The following is a 20335-nucleotide window of genomic DNA, read 5'->3' as shown; positions in this document are numbered from 1 at the left end:
AGTTACAGCTTCGAAATTATTTGGCCTCCCTTGAGCTCTGTGTTCTCTTTGTTAAAACGGGCTAACAGTGCAAATCTTACGTGGCGGTTGTCAGGATTCAATGAGACACTGTCCATAAAGTGACCATGCTGCCATTGGAACTGCTGGGGTGTTCGCTTAAAATGCACATCTTGGGTCCGGCCCTGGACCCACAGAATCAGCACCTCTGGTGGGAGCCAGGAATCAGAATTTTCTTTTCTTTTTTTTCTTTCTGCTTTTTCTCCCCAAATCCCCCTAGTATATAGTTGCATATTTCAGTTGTGGGTCCTTCTAGTTGTAGTACGTAGGATGCCGCCTGAACATGGCCTAACGAGTGGTGCCATGTCCATGCCCAGGATCTGAACCAGAGAAACCCTGGGCCGCCAAATCGGAGCGTGTGAACTTAACCACTTGGCCACAGGGCCGGCCCCAGGAATCAGAACTTTTATAAAGCACCCGGGTGATTCTTCTGCCCACTGCAGTCTGGGGCCACGGAGGTCACAGTGACAGGCATGTGGGGGGTGTGCCACTAGCGATGGATCTTGCAGCAGCCATGACAGAAGCAGCTGCATTGATGGCAGGGATGACAAAAGGAAACATCCATGTGCCAGACATGGCACCTTGCACTTGGCATGTGCTGACTCTTCATTTTCATGGCAAATCTATAAGGTGAGCACAATCATCCCTTTTTCAGATAGGGAGACAGAGGCACAGAGACGTTGAGCAATCTGCCTAAGTGGTGGAGCCAAGACAGGAAGGCAGGGAAGGAGGACTCCAGGGGGCGGGGGAGCCATCCAGGAGCAGAGAAGACACCTCAGGGATGTGGCCTGGGCCAGAGAAATGAGTGTTCTCCCACTGGGCAACCTGCCCCACCAAGCAAAGGAAGATGCTTTTGGCTTCTTGATCCACAGACAATAGAATTGTGGGGTTTTTTCTCTACTGGTAAAATGTTTCACTATATTCCCTCTCTTACTCTCCTAGAAATTATTTCACACACTCCCCAACCTCTTCTGCCTTCTTTTCTTCTCTTGATGAATCTACTGAATTTGCTCACCTTTCAAACCCACAAACCTCCCTGCATCTGAGCCCACACAGTCACCTTGCCTCCCATTGCTATGAAGAAGCTGTTTGTGCTCCAAAGCGCCCCCTAAATACAAACACACGCTGAGTCCCATCCCTTTTGCCTGTTCAAGGACTTTGCATCTTCAATCACACCCCTAAACACACGCATTCTCCTGCATCTCAATTTATCCCTCTGCTGGGTCATTCCCATCAGGAGATAAACAAACAAATGCGCTTAGAGCAAAAGCCTCTCACTTTCCCCTCACTGGCTCCACGCGACCCACACTGAGCCTTTTCCTGTTTCTCATTCACTCCAAGCATGTTCCTCCCTCAGGGCCTTTGCACCTGCTGCTCCCTCTCCCGGGAACATGCTTCATGTTTCTCCCAGACTTAAGTCCCTTTTCCGAGAGGTTTTCCCTAACAACTCCATCTAGAGCAGTGCTGCCCTCTACCATCTGTTTCTCTCCTCTTATGCTCTTTCTTCTGAGCAGGAATCACTTATCATTTGCTTTATTTACTGTCTATCATCTTTTCCAGATTGTTAAGAGCCCTGAGGGCAGGGAGTTCATCTATTGTTCACTACCTAGAATGGGATCTGGCACAGGGTAGGCACCGAATATTTGTTCGTTTTGTTAATGAATGGAAATGGCATAAACTGTTTTGTTACTCACTTAAGGAAATATACTAGAAAGTGATAAACAAGTTAACTAGTGATGGGGAGAAGGGGTAATCCCAGACACGGACCCTCTCTCTCTCCAGAGAAAGAAATGCGTGTGTGTGTGTAATTTTATCTTTAACGTCAGAAGCTGAACTCCAGATTTTAAAAAATAATATGAGGAGGCTGGCCCCCTGGCTGAGTGGTTAAGTTCGTGCGCTCCGCTGCAGGCAGCCCAGTGTTTCGTCAGTTCGAATCCTGGGTGCGGACATGGCACTGCTCACCAAACCACACTGAGGCGGCGTCCCACATACCACAACTAGAAGGACCCACAACGAAGAATATACAGCTATACCAGGGGGCTTTGGGGAGAAAAAGGAAAAAATAAATAAATAAAAAATAAAATAAATAAATAAATAAATATGAAATGGCAGACCGATACCTGTGTCACTAACTCAGCTATTAGAAAGCACAGGGTAACTAAACCTAGATTTGCTTTCTCCATTCTAATGCAAATCTACTTGTTCCATCCCTCAGGCCTCTCAGGAACCCATTCTTAGCTCCTAACTTCTGACCCCTTGCCTGCTGTGGCCAAGAAGTGCCACTCAGGCTCAACTCAGCCTTCCCATCTTTAGATGGAGCCCCACCAGTCTCCGAGACTTCTCAGCTACCCATCTTCCTTGCTTATCTTTCCATCATGGCCAAATTAGAGAAGAAACAAAGAAAGTGGTGGTCATTCTTCTGGCTACAACATGCTTCTTCATTGTGATTTCTTTCTATTCCAAAGAGGATTCTCAGGCACCTATGCCTCCCTCTCCTAATCGACTCCACCCATCACATCCGGCCCCTTTTCTCAATGCCTTGTTATTTTGACTTTTTTACTGAAATAGGTTTCCTAACAACCTTTAATTAGAGTTACCATTTATTACACACTAATTATGTTCCAGGTGCATATGGTTTACTTCATGTAATCCTCAGAATAACCTTATGAACTAAAAGATATTATAGCCCCATTTTACAGATGATGAAACCAAGGCTGAGAGAGGTTAAATAACTCACTCAAGGTCACATCCTTAGGAAAGGATGCTTTCAAAGTGACGTCTACTGATTCTAGAGCCCAGCTTTTAATTATGGCACCAAACAATCTACTTTGGGGTTCTAGGACCCACTGGTTTCTTCTTGAAAGAGCCCAAGAAGTTCTTTCCGGAAGTTTTAAAAGCCATATTTTAATGGTTTCCATACATTCCTCTTCCTTCCACTTCTCCCTCTGTTCTCTTGTTCCCTATGTGTTGTGTTGGCATTTCACTGGCCATAAGGGGTCGCTTGGTACCTGTGGTTGCATGTAAGTGGCCTGCTTTACAACAAACTCGGGTTGACGAGGGAGACCAGGTCACATTTGGGCCTGCCCATTTAATGCCAGAAACCCAAAGTCCTTCCTCTTTAAAGCTTTATCCCTAAGGCTAGATTTACGAAAACAGGTCTGCCCTGAGAGTTTATGCATTCAAACATCAACTATTGAACTGCAATGAGTCAGCTACTGTCCCCAGGGAGACAGTCTGACCCTGACCTGATTCATTCCTCAAACCAAGCTTTCCCTCTCAATTCCCTCTGTTATTATTTTAATCTCCTTATAAAATAATTACACTCTTTACTGCTTTATCTTCCCATTCTTTCAATTCTCTCTTTTCTTCATCTTATTAAAATTTTATCAGTTGCCTAAATTCTTTTGAGGGCCAGAAAGAGTATAAATATATACAAAAACAGAATGAAGTATTTATAAAGTCTAGAAGGGACACAGAGATGTCACTCAGGGATAACATTCAAAACACATAACCACTAGGGCAGTGTGGCTCTCTGAGTTCCTAGAACACACCAAGCAGGTTCCCACCTCAGGGCCCTTGCACCTGCAGGTCCCTCTGCCTGGAACACATTTTCCAAGCCTCTTCATGAGTCTGGCTTCCTCTTAACCCTCAGGTTTCTGCACCATCAACACCTCCTTAGAAAAGCCTCTCCATCTACTTGATCTAGAGAAGCTTCCCTTCACTAACCTCTCTGACAAAATCCTGTTTATTCTCTCCAAGACACAATAATAATCCATACTTGTTGACTTGTCTGCTCATTGGTAGCTGTATCCCCATAGAATGCTAGCTCCATGCAGGCAGTGACCTTTTCTGCCTTGTTCGGAATTATATTCCCAGCCCATTATATCCCCATCCTCTGTGCCTGGCACAAAGATGTCAGTAAATCTTTGTTAAGTATAGGAGCAGATGACTATCACACACGAGTGTGTATACACACGTCTGCAAGTAGCAGTTCCTTCCAGAGTTAATAAGAATCTACATTAGGGATCATCCATAAAAGACATTCCACCAGCTCCTGTCGAGCTTCCAGGGGTTGAGGTGGTCAACGAGGACAACAAGCCAATCTGATAGTAACAATCAAGACTTCGTTCACTTACTGTGAGGGTGCAGGAAAGAGGTAAAAGAGAAAGGGGCTGACTCCCCAGTGTTCCTTTTTTTCCCCATGGAACGGCACCAGGCAAGGGTCAGATGACAGAAGAACTATCTCACTGCCAAGGAGTCCCAAACAAAAGACTCCTGCCTTTTTATGGGCCCAGGGTGTTGGGAGGAAGGAGAAAGGAAGGAGCAGGAGTAGAAACGTACTGAGTCAGAGTGGAGAAAAGTGCCTCAGCCGAAGCACCCCAATAAGGAATTGTCAGTAGGCACCTGGGGAGTGCCGCCATTGGAGCCTCTGAGGAGAGGCTCCTGGGCTGAGAAGGCAGACGTGCACACCAGCAAGGCTGATCAAGGGCGCCTGAATCCTTGACTACAGCTCCCTCCAGAAAACTGCAATGCACCCCCTGTGTCCAAGTCTGGTGTGGGGAGGGCAGCTTTCCCCCGTGAGGCCTGCCAGTCAAAGCCTTCTAATTGCCTGTGGTTGCGCCTCAAAGACCACACACAGGATTTTGACCCGAACAGGGACTTCTCACCGCCCCCTCTTTAAAAATCATTTCAGTGGGCAGCACACTTTGCACGGGTAGCTCTTTTCCATAGCTGAGCTCAGTCCTTTGTGCTGCAACATTATACCCCCCTTTTTATTTTACCTTTAGTGAAGATGGAGAACTGTTGGTTACAAACATTATAATGATTCTGAAGGCCCTTGGCCTCGTCTTCCTCATGATTAATCAAATGGTTCTACTGTGATTTGTTTCAGCGACAATCCTCCTAAGCAACAGTGACAGCTGCTATGTGTAATAGCCACAGGAAAACAATACTTCACAACCAAGGAAAGCAAGTGATCAAAGGAAAACGAGGCTGCACGTAACACCAGGTGTGTAGCGGGGAAAGAGTTACTTCAAAGGCAACATGGTGCTCAGAGAGAGGGAATGACGATTTTATCAGGTCTAACCTTTCTATTAGAAAGAGTGACTTCAACAGCTATACTTTTATTCAAATAAAAGTCTACTAGGGGCTGGCCCCATGGTGTAGCAGTTAAGCTCACATGTTCCACTTCAGCGGCCCAGGGTTTGCTGGTTCAAATCCCAGGTGTAGAACTATGCACCACTTATCAAGCCATGCTGTGGCAGGCGTCCCACATATAAAGTAGAGGAAGATGGGCATGGATGTTAGCTCAGGGCCAGTCTTCCTCAGCAAAAAGAGGAGGATTGGTGGCAGATGTTAGCTCAGGGCTGATCTTCCTCAAAAAAAAAGTTTACTAAGTTGACTTAAAAGATAAAAATAAAACAAAAGAAAGAAAACTGAACTAATTTATAACAATCTTACCAAGAGATTTTCCTAATGAGGTCTCTCAACACTTCCTATTAATTTTTCTGGCTTGTTAAAACTTTCAAAATTCAATGTCACATTAAAGAAATGGTAAATGATCAGCTGTCACAAGGAAATAAGAAAGCCACTTGGAAACAGATGAGACACACAAGAAAATTTGAAAGTCTGAATTTTTATGTTCTCATCATATCACTATGCAAACTACCTTGTATAGAACCTTCGCCACCAATGTCTTTTGCGTACACGAATCGTCAGCAATATTTAGTCTCCGCAGAGCCAACCACAGGGCATAGGGAACTGAGCTTTTCATTTCACAGTCCCACTCTTAGCTTCCCCTGCTGCAGGCCACAGAGCCCCCACTGGTGAAGGAATCATCTGATCACTGCGCTCTGTGCAAAAAAGGAATCCAAGGCTCACAGGCATCCATAGTCCCCAAACTTCCACTCACCCCATTCACCTTAGGCAAGCCTTACCTGATGGCCCTTGGATATGCTCTTCATATTTAAAGATGACTCTTACTGTGGGTGATCCCTCAATATTTGCTCATCAGAGAGCTCTCCTCATTTTGTTTAGGGACTACATTTTGAGTTATCAGATTGCAAAGCCTCAAAAGCAGAGACCCAAGGGTCACTCAGAGAGCCTCAGGCAGTGCCCCCGTGTTCCACCCTCCCATACACAGACAACACTCACTCACTGAATGGTCAGTAAATACTGCTGACTGACCGAGAGACTGGTTATCTGATTTAAAGCTAAAGTTACTGCTAAGGACTAAATATTTGTGTCCGTCCCCCAATTCACATATTGAGACCTAACCCCCAAGATGTGGTATTAGGATGAGGGCTCCACCTACATGAATGGGATTAGTGCCCTTATAAAAGAAGCCCCAGAGAGATCCCGCACTCCTTCCACCATGTGAGGACACAGAGAAAAGACAGCCATCTGTGAACAGGAAGTGGGTTCTCGTCAGACGCTGTATCTGCCCACACCTTTACCTTGGATTTCCCAGCCTCCAGAACTGTGGGAAATAAATTTCCATTATTTATAAGCCATCCAGTCTATGGCACTTTATTACTGCAGACCAAACAGTCCAAGAAAGTTACTGTTTTAGTCTCACAGGGCTGCCGTAACAAAGTACCACGAACTGGGTAACTGACAACAGAAATCTATTGTCTCACAGTTCTGGAAGCTAGAAGTCTGAAATCAAGGTGTCAGCAGGACCACGCTCCCTCTGAAATCTGTAGAGGGAGGATCCTTCCTGGCCTCTTCCAGCTTTTGGTGGCCCAGACCTCAGATTTATCTTAGCCAGTGCATCACACACTTCTATGTTGAAGTTCACATCAGGGCCACACCTGTCTTCCAAAGGCAGGTTGTTGAAATTCAGGTATTTTTTGGTCAGGTATTTCACTTGCATCAGGGTATTACTCTTTTAGGAAAATTCTGTGATGGTGTTGCCCTTTGAACATTTCTTCAAAAAGTCTCTATGAAGTGTCTACGACAAGCTACCACAGGAGAGACAGACATAAGCAGTAAAATGTGGTCCCACCCTCAAGGAGCTCATGATCTAATAAGGTGTCTAATGCAGACATGAAAATAAATGACTCCAAGGTGATGAATGGAATTAGCAAGGTGGTGCAAAGTTTGGCTGGAATTCTGAGGGAGGAGTAGTTGGCTCGGCAGTGGCAGCATAGCATAGTGGGTAAGTGCATGAACTCTGCAGCCAGAGTACCTGGCTTTACCACAGACTAGCTGTGTGATCTTGAACAAATTACTTAACCTCTCTGTGCTTCAGTTTCCTCGTCTGTAAAATAAGCATGCGAAGAGCACCTCCTTCATAAACTGTTGTGACAATTAAGATGTCAGTATGTGTAAGGTCCTTTAGAACAGAGCCAAATATCAGTAAGTGTTATATAAGTACATGTGCACCAAACAGGGGAGCCTAGCAACCAGGGAGGCTGTTCTCCCCGCTCACCATTCTGTCCCCGTATTTGGTGTCACTCCTGTATACAGTATGTGCAGGATATGGTGCAACTTGAAAGTAAAGGAAAATTACTTCTTTTCCCCACTTCTCACAGTTAAGATGTCTACAGACAACAGACAATCTAATTAAAACCCATATTTCTTTCTAGCTAATATTCATTTATTTATTCCAGATGTATTTTCCGAGCATCTAGGATGGGAAAATCACGGAGGAAAGACAATACGCTTATGACATTGACAAACTGGCAAGACACATGGGACTCAGTGAGTTGCTTTTCCCCAGGGTAGGTTCCACCCTGTTGGCATGAGGGATCTAATCAAGGCCCTGCTAGCTCAAGCAAACAGCTCACTTTTGTGAAGCAGAAAAAGGCTCCCTGCCTCTGAGTAGATACAGCCTTGCCCGGGCTGGATTTCAGGCCCCACTTGTCTCTTGGCCAGAAGCCTGTGTATACAGCACAATCCTCAGCAGTTCCATTGACTAAGACCACTGAAGTACCATTTAATAATCTTTTCCTCACCAGGCAAATGGTTCTAGAATGTTGAGCAAGAGTTAACACAGGTTTCAGGAAAGCCTAAATCACAACTAGAAATAAATCTATGATCTGGAAGAATGTATTCTTGCCACCAAAATTAACCTCTAAAAACTAACTAATATTCCCCCTCAAAATGTTACTTTAGCTAATAAAAAATGTGTCCCCACATAAACAAATAATATATAAACTGGTTATTAACACAATACCAAAATATTTAACACTGCTATTATATAGAAGGCTATAGAACTCTTTATGCCTGTGGATTATTTAGCATGTCAAATATGTTCAGTACATATTGCACTGTACATTTCACTATTAAAAGAAGTTTTTACTCAAAACTTTTAAATGATTATTGTGACAAATCATTTTTGTAGCTTACCACTTTAGAATTCCTAATTAAGAATTTTGTCACTCCATTAAAAACACATTTATTGAATTAAAAGGATCTTTTCGGACACCATGTCTTCCCAGACAAGGGAAACAATAGAAAGAATAAACAAATGGGACTTCATCAGACTAAAGAGCTTCTTCAAGGCAAGGGAAAACAGGATTGAAACAAAAAAACAACCCACTAACTGGTAAAAAATATTTGCAAGTAATACATCCAACAAAGGCTTAATATCCATAATATATAAAGAACTCACACAACTCAACAACAAAAAATTAAACAACCTGATCAAAAAATGGGCAGGAGACATGAACAGACATTTCTCCAAAGAAGATTCACAGATGGCCAATAGGCACATGAAAAGATGCTCATCACTGCTGATCATCAGGGAAATGCAAATCAAAGCTACACTAAGATATCACCTTACACCCATTAGAATGACAAAAATAACTAAAACAAATAGTAACAAATGTTGGAGAGGTTGTGGAGAAATCCCAGCCTAGATGCTCAGAAAATACATCTGGAATAAATAAATGAATATTAGCTAGAAAGAAATATGGGTTTTAATTAGATTGTCTGTAGACATCTTAACTGTGAGAAGAGGGGAAAAGAAGTAATTTTCCTTTACTTTCAAGTTGCACCATATCCTGCACGTACTGTATACAGGAGTGACACCAAATACGGGGACAGAATGGTGAGCGGGGAGAACAGCCTCCCTGGTTGCTAGGCTCCCCTGTTTGGTGCAGGGTATTAATTTCACATGTACTTATATAACACTTACTGATATTTGTCACTGCTCTAAAGCACTTTACACATACTGACATCTTAATTGTCACAACAGTTTATGAAGGAGGTGCTCTTAGCATGCTCATACACTGCTGGTGGGAATGAAAACTGGTGCAGCCACTATGGAAAATAGTATGGAGATTCCTCAAGAAATTAAAAATAGAACTACCATATGATCCAGCTATTCCACTACTGGGTATCTATCCACAGAGCTTGAAGTCAGCAATTCCAAAAATCCTATGCACCCCAATGTTTATTGCAGCATTATCTACAATAGCCAAGACATGGATGCAATCTAAGTGCCCATCAACAGATGATTGGATAAAGAAGATGTGGTGCATATATATATATATATATATATATATATATATATATATATATATACAATGGAATACTACTCAGCCATAAAAAAGAACAAAATCGTCCCATTTGCAACAACATGGATGGACCTTGAGGGAATTACGTTAAGTGAAATAAGCCAGATAGAGAAGGACAATCTCTGTATGACTCCACTCATATGAGGAATTTAAACCTGTGGACAAAGAGAACAGATTAGTGGCTACCAGGGGAAAGAGGGGGTGGGCACAAAGGGTGAAGGGTTGCATCTACAACATGACTGACAGACAATAATATACAACTGAAATTTCACAAGATTGTAATTTATCATTAACTCAATAAAAAATTTTAAAAAACACATTTATTGAGCACTAACTGTGCATCAAGAAATATACTAAGTGCTTTTTATCCTCCCAATAAACCTGTGAGATAGACACTATTACTAATCTTGTTTTGTATATGGGGAAATTGAGATTATGCAATTTTCCAAAGTCAGAGAGCTGGTAGAGTTAGAATTTAAACTCAGGTCTACGTGATTGTAGAGCCAGACTTCTTCACCTCTAAGTGAGAGTAATTTGATAATATATACAATGAGGTGATATTATATTTTCCCTCATTGGAGTTTCCCTGCTCTTTCAAGAAATTAGGCCATAAAAAGGCTGGTCATCTACAGAAAGATTATGTTTGGATCATCTTTGCATCCTCAGCAACTAGCATGGTGCCTGGCATGTAAGAGCCACTTAATAAGTTTTTGTGAATGAATGAATGAGTTAAAATAAAAATAAATTAAAGACGTACAGATTGACAAGAAAGAAAGAACATAATCGTGTATGTAGAAAATCTTAAAGAGTGTATAAAAAAACTACAGCAAGGCCATAGGATACAAGATCAATATGCAAAAATCAGGTGCATTTCTAATGTAGATGTGTGTATATATAGGTTTTAGTAGATATACATATATTTCCTAGCTCTGTCCACTGAAAGGGTCTAGAAGCAATGATGCACAAGCACACCTCATACCCAGATCTTGATTTCTAAACACCACACTCAATTATAAAAAAAACAGAGCTCCTTGGAAAAATAGTTAGTTCCAAGGCTGGACCAAAGAAAATAAAAAATGACTCTGGAACATCTTCTGGTACCAGAAAGTAAGGAAGCACTAAAAAAAAAAAAGATGTGGGGATAGCACCAAAAATGGCAGAGGAAGGAGCTTAAAGGATCTCTTGCTGCACTCAAGCAATCATTAATCTTGCAAAAACTGCCCGGATGAACTTTTTCAGAACTCTGGAATCTATTCTAAAACCTACAACAAACTACAATCAGCAAACTTGAAGATAAAAGTTGACTGAAATGATCCAGCCTGAGGATAAGAAAGAAAAGAGAATGAAGAAAAATAAGCAAAGCCCACGACCTGTGGAAAACTATACAATGGACTAACATACACCTTATGGGAGTTCCAGAAAGAGAGAAGAGAGACAGAGGCAGAAAAGATATTTGAAGAAATAATGGTCAAAACTTCCCAAATTTGATGAAATACATGAATCTACAAATCCAAGAAACTTAACAAACTCCAAGTAGGATAAAGTCAAAGAGATCCACACAAAGACAGATTATAATCAAACTGTCAAAAGATAAAGAGAAAATCTTGAAAGCAGCAAGAGAGAAGCAATTCATCACATACAAGGGATCCTCAATAAGATGAGGCTTATTTTTCATTGTAAACCATGGACACCAGAAGGCTGTGAGATGAGATATTCAAAGTGCTGAAAGAAAAAAAGCTGTCAGTCAAGACTTCTATATCTGGTAAAATTATCCTTCAAAAATGATGAAAAAATTAGGATATTTCCAAATAAACAAAAATTGAGGGGGGCCGGGCCAGTGGCTCAGTGGTTAAGTTCGCACATTCCACTTCTCGGCAGCCCGGGGTTCGCTGGTTTGGATCCCAGGTGCAGATATGGCACTCCTTGGCAAAAGCCATGCTGTGGTAGGCATTCCACATATTAAAAAAAAGAGAGGAAGATGAGCATGGATGTTAGCTCAGGGCCAATCTTCCTCAGCAAAAAGAGGAGGATTAGCAGTAGTTAGCTCAGGGCTGATTGTCCTCAAAAAAGAAAAAAAATTGAAGGCGTTTGTTGCTAGTAGTCCTACCCTATAAGAAATGCTAAAGGGAGTCCTTTGACCTGAAATGAAAGGACACTAGACAGTCATATGAAGAAATAAAGAATATCAGTACAGATAAGTACATAAATAGAAAAGCCAGCATTACTATGTTTGTAACTCATTTTTTCTATATTATTTAAAAGACAAATGCATAGAACACTAATTACATATTTATGTTGATGGGCAACAGTGTGTAAAGATATAATTTGTGACAATAACGTCATAAAGAGGAGGGAAAGACCTGTATAGGAGCAGAGTTTTGGATGCTATTGAAGCTACGTTGATATCAACTCAAACTGGACTGTTATAAATTTAGGATGTTAATTGTAATTCCCAGAGTAATCACTAAGAAAATAACTAAAAAATATACAGAAAAGGAAATTAGGGGGAAGTCAAAATGGTATATTATAAAAAGAAATTAAACATAAAGAAGGTAGTAATGGAGGAACTGAAGAACTAAAAAAATATAAGATATAGAAAACAAACAGCAAAAGGGCAGAAATAAGTCCTTCTGTATCACTAATCACTTTAAATGTAAATGGATTAGACTTATCAATTAAAAGGCAGAGATTGGCAGAAGAGATTTTCAAAAAGCAACCATGATTCAAATATATGATGTCCACAAGAGACTCACTTTATATTGAAAGACACAAATAAATTGAAAGTGTAAGGATAGAAAATGGTATTCCATGTAAATAGTAACCAAAAGAGAGGTGAGGTGGCTATACTAATATCAGAAAAAATAAACTTTAAGTCAAAATTTGTTACAAAAGATAAAGATGGACATCACACATTGATAGACAGGCCAATCCATCAAAAAGATTTAACAATTTAAATATATCTGCACCAAAGAGCCTCAAATATACATGAAGCAAAAATTGACAAAATTTAAGGGAGAAATAGTCCTATAATAATAATCAGAGATATCAACACCCCATTTCAATAACAGGCTGTTTCTCAAAAATGTAAACATACACTTGCTATACCATGTAGCCATTCCACTCCTAGGAATCTACCCAAGAAAACCGAAAACTTATGCCCACACAAAGATTTGTTTGTGAATGCTCATACCGGTATTACTTATATTAGTGAAGACCTAGAAACAGCGAAAATGTCCATCAATTAGTGAACAGATAAAGAAAATGAGGTAAAGCCATACAACGGAATACTATTTTCTGCAATAAAAAGAAACAAACTACTAAATCATGCAACAATATGAATGAACGAACCCCAAAGTCATCATGCTAAGTGAAAGAACTCACTCAGACACAAAAGACCACATGTTGTATGATTCCATTTATAAGAAATTTCCAGAAAAGGCATATCTTTAGAGACAGAAATCAAACTAGTGGAGATAGGTGCACAAATTGAGTACACAGGCACACGAGAACTTTTGGGGCTGATGGCAATGTTCTAAAACTGGATTCTAGTGAAAGTTGCTCAACTCTATAAATCTACTAAAAATTATTGAATTCACATTTACAATGGCTGCATGTTATGGGATTTAAATTATGCCTCAAAAAGCTGTTAAAAATGACTCTCATGCTTCAATCTAGTTTTGGTAAAAGATATGAAGAAAACGTAATTTTCACATTCATAGGTGCACTAACGCCATCTTTTTGTAATGGTTTAGATACAGTTTTCTTGTAAGGGGCTGAAATCAATACCCTTTTGTCCTCTCCTTTCTCGAAGACTGTAGATTTCTTTTTCTTAGATTACACACTCTCAATGGCACAAGTAATTCAGAGCGTGAAGTAGAATCTTGCAATTCAAAGATTAAACATTCCCAGTTCCAGCTATTCACCAGGGACCGGGAAGGTCTGTGAGCTTTAGCAATCTGTGATTTGTTGAGCAACTCGTTTAAATTGCTGAGGTTCTGGCGTGTGGAACCACGCTTCTTTGCCGGTAAGAGAACTTGGCTCTCTAAAGGAAAACACATTTATCTTCTTCAAATGATTTATACATAAACTTTCATTGCTAAACTTTGGTTAGTGCCCACGAACACAGAACAACTATTAGCAAAATCCTTTTTTTTAAAAAAATTATTCATCCTTAAATTGCTGACGGTAGTCATTTGTCTGAAGTCTCAAAATAACTCATCATTAATAACTGTTACAAATATATCGGTAGACATAGTAAATTGTCTTAGATTTCTCAGCCCTTGCTCAAGACGTTTACACCAGTTTCACACAGGAAAAGGCCCTTGTTGAAGTTAACAAACACAATGGTTCTATAAACCGAGGCTTAATGAAGTGGAGTTTCCTGTGGAGGGCCATTAGTCCAAGTTACACAAACACACAACTGAGACTGCTTTGGGACAAACACTCTCACTCTTAGCGATAATTCATGTGTGTGTGCTTCTCTACCAATATCATTCAGGTTAGATACACATTCCTGTGCATAAACCAAAGGGTAACAAAGAAACATACACAAGATGTGTTTAACTGTCAATGAACAAAATTAAGATCATATGTTTGGTAAATATGTGCATTTCATTCCTTGTGAGTATCCTGTTTATGCCAAGCTAAACCTAACACAAGGTTATATTTTCCACACAGCCTTCCACTTCTATTTTATCATCATCTCTATCAGATGTCAGTAAATAATAATCTCTTTAGATTTCATAAGTAAACTTTTAAAATTAAAGCGCAAAGTGTGACATATTTCGGTTGTAATTACTTTTCAGCAGAATAGAAGTAATTGGCATATTTTTCTTGTCTACTCTTTACCTTAACTTCTTTACAGTCTTCAGCTGTATCTTCACTCTACCATCCTTCCATTCAGCATTTTCTGAACACCTATACTGCTCCAGGCTTTGTGCTGAGCAGTGGGGAGACAGCTGTGAACTACAGTCAGGATCCCTGAATCTCAGAGCTCTCAAAACACCAAAAACTTAATGGCTGAACAGTAACAAATATCCAAAATCTTATTTAATGAATCCTAAGTCCAGAGAAACCACAATGAACATTTTTCACACAACACACAAAATTCAGACTTTTAAAATATCCTGCCTGTTGACACATGCTACCACTCAAGTATCAGCATTGTTATTACAGAATCAGGACCATAAACAGAATTCATTGTAAGACATGACTTTTATTCATTTTTTACATTTTTTGTAAAATTCTTTTGGCCTGAAATTCTAAACCCTGGCTGGCCCCATAGATCTATTTTTAGAAGGTTTACAGAAATAGAACTGTTTTAGTTAACTCTTCTCTATTTCCCATCTTAAGCTGTGCATGAGCAGATTCAAGACAATTATCACTTAGGTACAACCAACTGATTAATCATAATCTCTCTTCCCTTCTCCCATCTGCCATCACTCATCACCGTTCTGAAAGGCAGGTCTGTACCAGCTGCTGCCAAGACTGGGCTAGAGGGAGTATCTAGTATCCTGGCCCCTTCTGGTCTCTGACACACTGCTCTCCTCCTTGGGTTAGAACCTCTCACATCAGCAATCCGTGCATCTTCTCAAGCCCTCAACTGAAAGCAAAAAACACTACTTAGCAGAGCTTTTGTTCACCCCTTATTTTTAGGGAAGAATATGGCATAACACCAGATAGTGTTCTTTTTCTGAGGCTACACCCCGGCCTAGAAATGCAGTCTGCTGAGTGACATCAGAAAGCTACTTCCTACTCTACACAGGACTGTGAACCCAGGTTTAACGATCAATTGTGGCAAATCAATCAGAACAGGAAAAGTGACTTTTCTGGACGTCCAAAACATTAGTGTCAACCTATGAGCAATCAACAACAAGACCACTGGAAGAGAAGGAGGGTTGGCCCGTTCCCAGGCAAATTTGGGGCAAAGCAGACAGTTGAAAATTTCCTTGACACCTTCTTTCTCCTTGCATTTACTCTCGCCATAATTGGAACAGTTCTCTCCAAAGTTTGGTGTGCCAGGAAATCCAGTGGGGTGCAAGAAGGGAATACTAACACTTGTTTATTTTACTTAAAAATGAAGAAATTCAGTTTTACCAATATTTAATATACAGATTGCTTAGGGGCCTTCACCCAGTTCACAAGTCAGCCAGTCACAGGGCACCAATGGTCCTGAGCGTCTGTCCAAGGGAAGAGGACGCTATCATCTTATGAGGACACGTCGAAGCTTACATGTGCCTGGTTAAGTGGACATGTGGATTCTAGTCTCCTACACAGCAGAATAGTTACAACCTTGTACTGAAATGGGGAGTCACCAAGAAACTCTTTTGACCACAAAGGTTCACTGGTTATCTCATGGTAAAGTACTTAAAAGACCTTTCAAATTTAAAGATGAGTTACACTTTCTTTTCACAAAAATTTCAAATGTGCTGACTTTTTCTGGGATGACAAGTGGCTGCCAGTAACATACTACCTGATAGATATTTACCCAACAATAGAGGTACTTACTCTGTTCCATCAAAGCAAAGGTGGTGTTTTAACAATGTGTAAAAAAGTAAATACCATTCTAAAGAAATGTTATGTTTTATAAAGAGCGTTTTGAAAAACAGATATTTGGAAATGTTTCCTCTTTTGTTGCTGAAAAGATAGAACTGTGTTACTCTAAAAGTTCTCATATTTGCACATTTTAAAAACATGGAAACAATTTTGTAACACATTTTAATATTTTCCAAAAGAAGACTTGCAGTGTGTTTTGAATCTATTGTTTAAAACACAATGCCTTCCTACCAGGAAGTACTGAATGCCACTTGAAAAATGAACAGTTACTGGCCAAGTTTCTACTTTAAAAAAATTTCAGAATAATTGAAGGATGGGGCAGAAATATGAGTACCATGATTTAGTAAACTCAGACTGCATGAGATCTGTGCAGTCACACAGGGCCCCACGCTTGGAAAGGCCCCTCGCTCAGTTCAATGCTCTGTTATCAGCATTTTGAATACATAATTTTTGAACAAAGGGCTCCACATTTTCATTTTGTAATAGACTGTAAATTACACGGCCGGTTCTGGAACTCAGTAGTCATTTAAGTTCTTCCATTTGAATCTATGTATTTTTTGAGGTATGTTTTCAGCTATAACAACCACTAAATTCAAGTACTAATGTAAAGTCAACTTTGAATTGCCATAAGGGTTAAACTAAACTTGTGAAAATAATTATACACATAATTACATTTGTGTATTTGTATATTTACAAATAGTTATACACAGTCAAAAATAAAATATTTAGAGAAAGCAAAATTACTTGGGGCAGTTAATAAAGGCAATTAAAAGTATTTTTATCATTATTTTATATTTTGCATGTTTTATAGTACACACAATATATTAACATAATACATGCATATAATTTAAATAAATAAGCATATATTGGCATTGCATGTTCAACAACTTGTCATTTATGGAAGTGCAGAGTCAAAAGAGCTTCTGAAACACTGACCTAGATTCTTAATGATAATCTGTGGCTTTTGGAGCCCAAGCTCCAAAATTACTCTCTCTTCCCGCAATTCTTTTCTGTTCCTCAGCAATACTTCCCAAGAGAGGGAGGGAGGCAATCACGACTTAGTGTAAAGAGGATTTGGAGTCAGGGCTGGGTTCAAATCCAGCTGCCCTACTTTACGACCCAGGCACGTTTCTTCACCTGCTAGCCTGATCCAGTTCCCAGCTCGGTTGTGAGAATCGCGTGTTAAGATCTGCCACACCTACAGATGCTGATTAAGCACCAGCGACACCGTCATTTACGCTAGGTGTTCGCGATAAGAACTTCTGATGGACTCTGAGCGCCAACTCTACCTCTGTCCACTTCAAGTCTCATTCGCCTCAAGTGACTGAATGATGGCACTTCAGGCAGTGGGGTGAAGTGCATATTTTCGGTGACATCAGAGTGACACTACTGCTATAACCTAGAAGTTCTCTCTTAAAATACACCACGGAAGCCAACTGCTGCCAACTTCTCCGAATAAGGTCTGGAAGAAGAATGGCCTCGAAAGGGAGGGTCTGGAAGGAGGCGGACTACCTGGGTGACGGAGGCCTGACGGGACCACAGTTCCAGGCATCCCCCTAGAGCGCAGCTTCGGACTTTCTCCTCTGCTCGTCCAAACTCAACCTCAGCCTTCCCTCACCTCGCGTGCTTTAGCCATCCCTGCCTCTGGCGGCGCGTGGCAAGGGCCGTGCTTCCACAGGATCTGTCACTCCTGGGGCACCGCGCCCACCTCGCCGGCTCGCGCGGGGGTTGGGGAAGCCCTTCCTTCGCCTGGGTCCCCAGTGCGCGTGGGAAAAGGGCCCAATCCCTTCGCCCCGGGTTGCTGGCACGCGCGGGGAGGGAGCCCGCCCCTCGCCCCCCGCCGCCTCTCTCTCTCTCCGGGGAACATTACCTGGATGGTGTGACCGCTGCCCGGGGCGGTGGGCCCCCCCACCAACTTGCAGTAGAGCTCGGGCCGGGGCCGCGCGCCGCCGGGCTCCCGCTCTCCGCAGGTGGCAGTGGCCCAAATCTTCGCTGCCTCGGCCAGGTTGAAGTAGGGCGGGTGCAGGCTGAGCCGGGCCGCGGCCGGGGATTCCCGGGCAGCCGCGCACACGGCGGGCAGCAGCAGCAGCAGCAGCAGCAGCAGGACCCGCCGTGGTGCCCAGCCCCGAGCCCGCGCTGCCGCCGCCATCCAGCCGTGCACGGTCCTCCTGCCTGCGGGGCACCGCGGTCCTGGCGGCAGGCTCGTCACGCGACCAGCGGGCGCAGCCTCGGGTGTGGGCGGCGGCGGATCTGCGGCGTGGAGGCGGCTTTTCTGTTCTGGAACCTGCAGCGGCTGGAGCGGGCACCCGCCGGACCAGGAACTGACAGCGCCCAGCCTCGGGCCAGCAGATGTCGTCTCTGCCAGGGCGCAGCAAACTTCGTGGGCGGGGAAGGCGAAAAGGCGTTCCCCGGCTCCCACTCTAGCGACTTCGGGGGGCGGGACCGCCCCACCTTCCCACGGCCAGGGCAGAAATCAGATCCTTCACCTCTCCAGATACTTACGGTCTCAGACCAGTCACAAAAGCCAGCTCTGGACCTCGGATAAGGGGGAAGGAGGCTTGCAGTGAATTTGAGTGCGACAGCAGAGGAAACTGCCACTGCCTTCAGAACTTACGTCAAAGACATTGTGATCGCCCAGACAAGTCCCAAACGTTAAAAAACAAGTCGCGTCAATTCTCAAACACTGTGCGCCAACGATATCTATGGCACTGCAGCCACATGCTGAGTCTGCGATCAAAGGAGCTCACGGGGCATTGGCAGTGGCGGAACGCACGCATGTAAAAGACAGCCAATAGCGCATGTTGCAGTTTGCCAAGCTGGAAAGGTAGCCTGGAGGAAATCTTTTAGATGCCCAATCTGCTAAATTTTAAATTTATTTTTTGTCTGTGGATTGTATTAGGTTTCTTAGCCCTGAGTACCCAGCTTCTCAAAATTGTTTTATAAAAGCAATTTATATATTATTCATTAATGTCATGTCTTTTATGGTATAAATTTTATCCTCCATTTGTTTTCCATTTTTGTTTAGTTATGGTGCTTTTTGCTGTACAAACTTTTAGTTTTTGTGTAGTCAACTTATCAGTCTTTACGGCTTCTCCTTTTGGTGTTATGCTCACAAATTCCTTTCCTCTTTTTATTTTTGAAGAACAAACAGAAGATTAAATAGACACACTTCCTTCCCTCTGCAATGCATCCCAGCGTTTAATAGATGTACTGGTCAGTTCTCTCTTCCTTAAAGCGTACGGGTTTTATCCCCATCTCAATCTTTGCTCAAGAAGCCCTCTCACACCCTCCTTCTTTTTTCCTTCTCCATCCTTCAAAGCTCCAGTCCAGCTTCCTCTGGGCACTTCTGTCCTGTCCTTCCTGGCTGGCAGCAATGACAGCCTCCTCTAATTGTTCAGAGGGCATATGAGGGGCTCTGTTTTGGTGAGGTGTCCTGCATAGAAGACCAAATCTCAGCCAGGCCAAGGGTGGCTAGCGTGACTGCTGGAGTAATTTATTCAATATCACTCCGTTTATCTGAGAAAACAATATGAGGGAGGATAAGTAGAAAACAAATGAGGGAGGATAAAATTCATACCCCAAATGACATGATATTATGACCAATATAAACTGCTTTTACAAAACAATTTGGAAAAGTTGAGCACTCAAGGCAAAGAAACGTAATTCAATTCACGGAAAAAAATTTTAAGCTAAGAAGCATATGAAAAAAATGTTTGACCTTCCTGGGAATTGAAATGCAAGCAAACACCAACGAGACTCATCTTTCACCTGTCAAACTGGAAAAGATTTTTTTAAATGACAAAACTGAAAGTTGAAGAGAATTAAGGGAAGCAAGGATCACACCCTTGGCTGAAGTGAAAACCTTATAACTTTTCAGGAGTGCTTAGCAAATGACTCCAATGTGCATGTATTTTACCCAACAATTCTCCTTGTGGAGATTTATATCTAGCAAATAATCAGGGAAGTTTGCAAAGACTTAATGGCAAGTACTTATCAGAGTTATTTATAAATTTGTTTTTAAGTTTAAAAGAACCTAAATATCTGGTTAAATAATAAGAAGCTGGTTAAATAAATTGTGGTATATCCACATAGTGAATAATAAGAAGCTGGTTAAATAAATTGTGGTATAGCCACATAGTGAAATATTACAAGGTCATTAAAATGATGTTATAGAAGTATATTTTCTGAAATTGAAAGAT

At 41.8% G+C, this 20335-nt stretch overlaps 1 protein-coding gene across 1 annotated transcript in view; it reads right to left on the bottom strand.

Moving 5' to 3' along the window:
- LAMA3 (laminin subunit alpha 3) overlaps positions 1-18848 on the bottom strand; it is a 258466-nt gene extending 239618 nt beyond the window's left edge. Inside the window, exon 1 of the mRNA XM_070629807.1 lies at positions 18007-18848. Within this exon, the coding sequence (XP_070485908.1) occupies positions 18007-18285 (279 nt within the window). The 5' untranslated portion in view covers positions 18286-18848. The remainder of the gene's footprint in view (positions 1-18006) is intronic.
- Positions 18849-20335: the final 1487 nt, after the last annotated feature.

Source organism: Equus przewalskii, chromosome 7, assembly GCF_037783145.1.
Source record: "Equus przewalskii isolate Varuska chromosome 7, EquPr2, whole genome shotgun sequence".
NCBI classification, from domain to species: domain Eukaryota; kingdom Metazoa; phylum Chordata; class Mammalia; order Perissodactyla; family Equidae; genus Equus; species Equus przewalskii.
This window is presented reverse-complemented; position numbering and strand designations above follow the sequence as displayed.